Source organism: Brassica napus, chromosome C4 (genome assembly GCF_020379485.1).
Source record: "Brassica napus cultivar Da-Ae chromosome C4, Da-Ae, whole genome shotgun sequence".
In the NCBI taxonomy this organism is placed as follows: domain Eukaryota; kingdom Viridiplantae; phylum Streptophyta; class Magnoliopsida; order Brassicales; family Brassicaceae; genus Brassica; species Brassica napus.
The window spans coordinates 55,318,298-55,324,733 of record NC_063447.1 but is presented as its reverse complement, the minus strand read 5'-3'; the positions used below and the strand labels follow the sequence as shown (position 1 = coordinate 55,324,733).

At 36.1% G+C, this 6,436-nt stretch overlaps 2 protein-coding genes across 2 annotated transcripts; one reads left to right on the top strand and one right to left on the bottom strand.

Moving 5' to 3' along the window:
* Positions 1 to 2,020: 2,020 nt before the first annotated feature.
* Positions 2,021 to 3,512, top strand: LOC111205809. The gene is made up of 2 exons (XM_022702038.2): positions 2,021 to 2,686; positions 3,428 to 3,512. Exons 1-2 carry the CDS (start codon positions 2,559 to 2,561, stop codon positions 3,510 to 3,512), a joined length of 213 nt encoding a protein of 70 aa, XP_022557759.1. The 5' UTR covers positions 2,021 to 2,558.
* Positions 3,513 to 3,571: 59 nt separating this feature from the next.
* Positions 3,572 to 6,066, bottom strand: LOC106380270. The gene has a single exon (XM_048754042.1). The coding sequence runs from the start codon at positions 4,792 to 4,794 to the stop codon at positions 4,576 to 4,578; it is 219 nt and encodes a 72-aa protein (XP_048609999.1). The 5' UTR covers positions 4,795 to 6,066; the 3' UTR covers positions 3,572 to 4,575.
* Positions 6,067 to 6,436: the final 370 nt, after the last annotated feature.

The window sequence follows — 6,436 nt, the reverse complement described above, 5'->3', positions numbered from 1 at the left end:
CAGGTTTGGGGCTAACAACCGTGTTAGCCGGAGCGTTTCGGCGACGATTAAGGGTTACTACGACGGGGCATACCCGAACTGGAGCAAGACACCAAATCACGTTAAGATCACGTGGTTTAAATGTTTTGCGGTAAGATTTTTAAATTTAATTAAATTTTCACTTTTAAATATATATATATTTTTTAATATTTATTAATAATTGTAATTTTTTCAAAATTTTTATGTTTCAGCAAAAGTGGCATTGGTCTTTGGGAATCACCGAGAGGGTGAAGGCGGAATTCGTTGCAAAGGCAAAGATACGCCTCTGCAACACAGTCTCTGATTGGAAGGACAAGTGGGAGATCTACGGGTATGAGGGAAAGCCCACTGAGCTCACGACGGATGTGTGGGATGGCCTCATCGCCTATTGGGAGCACCCCTCTTCGATCAGAAAGGCCAATTCGTGCTCGGCTTCTCGAAGGACGAAGGATAAAGATGGTCATTTGCCCATGCTTCACAGAACCGGACAAAAACCTCATGCAGGAGTCCGTCTAGAAGCTGTAAGTTTTGTTTTAAATATATATTTTAAAATATTCAATTAATATAATTTATAATATTTAATTTAATTTTTTTTTGTAGTTCGAGAAGACGGGAGTCTTACCTTCTCTGTCTGACCTATTCAAGATGACTCACGCCACATCCGACGGAGTTTTTGTGGATCCTGCATCTGAGAAACTCTTCCGAACAGTGGCTGGTCGGATTGAAGAACGGGAGACGCAACTAACCCAGGAGTCTCCCGATGGATTACCAGTCACATTGTCCACCCAAGAGGTCGACAGAATCTTCGAAGAGGTAACTTAAAATTTTAGTTTACATTATTTTAAATATTTTAACATAATTAACTATATTAATATATGTTTTGATTTTATAGGTGGCTCCTAAAAAGAAGGGACGGATAGTCGGTATAGGCTCTGTTAACGAAGTTGCAAGGGCAACTTCGTCATACACTTCGAGACGGGATGAAGAGACTGCTCAGATGAAGGCTCAAATGGATAGCCAGAAGGCTCAAATGGATAGCCAGCAGGTTCGTTTAGACTCTCTTGAGGATTTGCTAGACGTGATGGCCGTGGGAAACCCGGTTATGCAGAGAATGTTGAGTGAGAGACGAGCCGCTCTTGGAATGCCACCACGAGATCCCCAAGAGTCCGATCCAACCCGTCAACAGCCGAGCAACCCCACCAACTACTTCGACAATATGTAGTTTTTTTTTTCTGTTTGTATTATGAATTTAAATATTATTGTATGACTTTTTAAAAATATGTTTTCCAATTTCATATTTTGTTTTAAAATTTAAATTATTTTAAATTCTGAATATTAAATATAAATTAAAATCTATTATATACTAATTAATAATAATATAATAAGAAACGATTTAAACTCCTCGTAAACATTACATGGAGTTTACATCGAATGTTTACGAGTGATTAACATCGAAATATTTACGAGGATTTTACATCGAAATGTTTACGAGTGATTTACAACGAAAGTATTTACGTGTGCTTTACATCGAAACAATTACGTGGGCTTTACGACGAAGTCTTGCGTGGCGTTTACGACGAATCATTTCCCTGTGCTTTACGAGGAATATATTTCGTCGTAAATGTAACGAGTCGTTTACGACGAAACCTCCGTTACGACGGACGTTTAACAACGAAACGTCTTTCGACGTTAATTCGTCGTAACACCCCGTTTACAACGAATTTACAACGAATACTGCCCTAGTAAAAAATATGTTTTCTTGTAGTGAAGATACAAATACATGTGAAAGTTTGAAACAATCTATTCAATGAAAAATATACAGTAAATTTTTTATGTTTTAAAAATTGATAGACACATATATATTATAATATATACCAATTTAGAATTGAAAACAAAACATTTATATAAAAATAAATGAAAACAAAAACCCGCGCGGTTGCGCGGATCGATATCTAGTCAAAGTTTAAGTTACTAAACATGGCCTATCGGCCATATCCAGTCTTATTGAACAGGTTGTTTCCAATTTCAACCAACCGACAAAGTTAACAAAAATGATAAGATAAATACACATCGCTTGAACCCTGTTATACAGTACGAACCTATACAGTTACGACTTGGGACCTAAGCAATGAGGCAGAATTATCAAGTTTCCTACCATTAATTACGGTAAACCAAACCGAATTCTAGTAACCAACTTAAACCGGATCACAACATTGCTATTGTATTTTCCTCCTCATTTGCTTGAAATTCGCGGGACGCGAACTTCGGTGTGAGCCACAAAAACAAAACCTTGCTGTCCAAGACAGAAACCGTGTTGTGTTAACTTGTTTGATCCGTTTCAGTATTTATTTTTGGTTCAAATGTTGAAAACCCAGTAATTTCTACGTAAAAGTCAAACCATATCAATATTAATTTCTATTTATATATGTATCAACTCTAAGTGCAAGACAAATCGTAGATAAAAACAAAAAAAAAAATCGTCGACCTTACAAGTTGACTTTTCTTTCCTTCTTTAGTTCAAAAGAGACAACAAAGTGGTGATGAAGAAGCAAGTGATCTTTGGAGTGATCTTGCTTGCACTCTTTTTGATTTTCATGAACGCCAAACAAGTAGAACCCACAAGGCTGTTAGGAACCACCGTCGATAGTGAGATCCGGTCCGTGTTCCAGTCGTTGCAGAAGGGTACGCAGAGCCGGGCTTGTACAGAGTGGTGTGAAATATTGGAATGGGACCCCAACTCTATTGGGGTCCCCATTTGTAATTTTTTTGGTCATATGTACTTATATGTATGCTGATAAATGTAAATTTTGCGCACACAAAAAAAGCTGAGAAATGTAAACTCATATGCAAAGTAAGTTTCGATTGTGGTGTTAAGAATAAAATAATATTAAGGTTATAGGTACTTGATTTAAAGGAAAGTAACTTTTTGTAACATTAGAACGCAACTATTGGGGTTTGTTAATGGGTTTCTCTCCGTGTACGCCCCACAAATTTTCTTTAAATCGGTCACCAAAAGCGTGAAATGAGAACCGCTTACTTTGGGTTTTATGCACTGTTCGTGGGTCCCACAGACACGTGGCGACCCACGATTGATGCACTTTTTAATTTTTTTTTTTTTTAGTCCGAAAAAAATAAAAATTTAAAGAAACCCCATTGGAGTTTAGGGATAAAGATTCTAAGATAGTAAATACAATATTATAATAAATTAAAGAAGTAAACTGCATCACTTTTTCAACTTGCCATACGAAACTAGTATGTCTTTGCAGCTTTTTTTTTTTTTAGAAAGAACTTTTTGTTCGTAAGAATGGTAGATAATTTTTATAAAAAAATTTAGGTGAAAACAAAATTTAATATTTCTCACAATATCTCTATTGTTAATTTTATTTGAATAGGGCCCCTGAAATACCAGGTCCGACTCTGAGGGTACGGTTCCTGAATCCGGTAGGAACCGTTGCAGTCATATCCCCAAAGGCTCGGGAAAGTGCCACGGATGAACACTCGCGTATATTTTGATCCCAGTATATATAGTAGCAAAAAAAAAGTATACGTAACCGTTCCTGTATACAAATGTACTATAGCAAATATTTGGTACATGTTTCATTGTTTTGAAGATTTTAGAAACGATTAGATAGTTAAAGGAAATAAATTATTTGATTATTTTAGAAATCATTGTTTATGTTTTGATAAACCGGAAGCCTACCATAAATTCAATAAAAAGGTTTTGTCTCTCTAGTGGTTATCAATTCTGATCAGCTTCAATTCAAGTACTAAAAAAAAGTAACCAGTCTAAAGATTCCGGTTATGTTTATTTGGCGCAAGTGTCGTCAAACGCTCAATATTATTCACAATCCGATACAGAGAACTGAATCAGAAACCAAACCGGTTTAGTTGCCTTCAAGGCCTGACTTTTTGTAACGTCTTCATCAAGAAGAGACGTCGGAAGGAAAAACCTCCAGCCACGAACGGTGTAAGTGGGAGTACACTGCCGTGAGAACAGCTTTTCCTTCAGACGCTGTATATAATTAAAGCGTAAGTTTGTGTCATTGTGTGTTATGTGATTGTTTTGTGGTAAAATTATAAGAGTCAAAATACTTAAATTATTTCACTGTATTGTCTACCTTTTCAAGCTGAATCCAATAAAGCTTCTTTTCAAAACAAGAAAGAAACTTTTTTGAGTATGCCATCACGAGTTCGAGTCCCGGCCACAACGGATTTAACATCCCTTCCGTTGGGGCGCTGGACCCCCTACGGGGATAGTTGGGAATGTGGCTGCCTAGATACCAGAGTTACCAAAAAAAAAAAAAAAAAAAAAAAAAGAGAAAGAAACTTTTTATTATTCCATTTGTTTCGGAAAATGCTATTTTTCTTTACCAACTTAGTGACTAGCGGGAAAAAACATGTTTGTATTAATCAAATTACCGTTGATTACAATTCAAATGATACGAGACCAAGTCTAAAGCTACTGTATAACTACGTATATGTAATTATGTACGTAACATACAAATGTTGCAAAAAGAAAAAAATCAAAGAATGATGAAGAAGTTTCGCGTGACAGCTTTAGCCGTGGCGGCACCTTCCTGAACCGCCGCGAGGGATATGGGTGCAACCGTTCCTACCAGAGCCTCTAACCGGACCTCTTTGCAGCACCTGCAATAGCAGACTGATCTCATCGACGTCCACCGGGAAAGACCTCGTGGCTTCAACTTGTGTAACGTCCAAGACAACAACGAAAATAACAGCTAAGATTACTACGAGCACTAATTGTCTCCTCATCATACTTGTTTTTTTTCTCTTTGAATGAAAGATAAAAAAAAACAAAAAAAAAACAAGAAAGAGCTTTTTGATATTGGTTAGGGTATTTTCTTGGTTTGTATGTGTAATAAATGCGATAATGACTTATTTATAGGGTTCTTGAGACGTCGTTGTTTGACTTGTGCAAGTTTCGTCTCAGTATCTTATGTTTATGCATACACACACCACGCATATATGAACTTTGACTTTTGACTTTACTTAAAAAGAATTGGTTTTCAATGTTTTGAACCAAACAGTAGGCTATTTGGAATAGAAAACTCACTTTGACACGGTTTGTCCAAGTCCACATGGGCTTTTTGGTAAAAATAAACAAGACCGGGCCCTAGTTAGCTAGCTACCCTCTCTAAAGTCTAAACGAATTATCTTTACCCGTTTAGATTGGCTTGATTTCGGCTTGGTAGGTGCTGCTAAATTCTCCTCTTGTTGCATTAGATTGAAAATACATTCTTTTCAAGTTTGTAACATTAAAAATGATTTTGATAGAGTAATTTACTGACTAAAATCAAAAGTTTCTCTTGTATCATTTACGGTCTATGGATTTGTTTGGGAACACAGGACGCTAAACAATGGTTCAAATAGGCCAACACAATTAAAAACATTGATCTTTATTTGTTTGAATTTCATGTACTACCATCTTTATAGCTTTGTAACGTTTGGATTGTAGTCACTTTGGTGAGATATAGATAGTGTGGTATGCATCCTCTATCGCAACGTTAGCACAATACCAATAAAAAGCCTACATGTCAGAAATTAGAATTTCAAATGGTTGATTAATAGAACTTATGAAACATGTGGAATTATCAAATCAATAACCGCATCCACACTAATGTAGTTAATATTAAAAATTTAGTAATTTCATGTTTAACATCATTAGGCATATAACTTTTTTTCACGTTTGCATTCAAAATTTATGAATACCGTTATAATAATGTTTTAAAAGGTAAGCACATCGTGTACAACTTGAAAGGACTTCAAATTGAGTTATGGCCAAAAAATAGCACGTTCATCAAATGTATAATATATAAACCAATGGCATTGAGATAGTGGCACTTGAGAAATAACTCCAATACGGTAAATCTATAGTTCGATTTCCGTTGGTCATCGAAGGATTTACAAATTTACAAATGTCGGCATCGTTGAGACCCACAGATTAGTTAGTTAACTTCGGTCTCCGGACACTATGATTAATTCAAAAAAAAATGTATAATATCTAACAATAAATAAAAGAGGGATGTGAGCTTCATTGAGCCTGTCCACGTAGGCATATTAAATCAACCAATGAAAACAACAAGATATGTCACCTCAGCTTAATTGCAATGGAATCGTTCTTTTTCATTATGCCATTGAAACATGAGTGTGTGTAGATTGTGGAACTTGATTATTATTAGAGACATAATGTTACAATATATACTACGCTATTATGACCTCTAGGTAGGGTTACATCATTTACACAATAGTCCTTTCCATATATAATCTCAATCCTCTATACGCCCCCTCAAGATGGAGGTACTCTAGTGACTCCAATCTTGGATGTAGCTGTAATGAATTGTTGTCTGCTGAGTGGCTTGGTGAGAGCATCTGCTAGTTGATCCCTGGTGGAGATGTG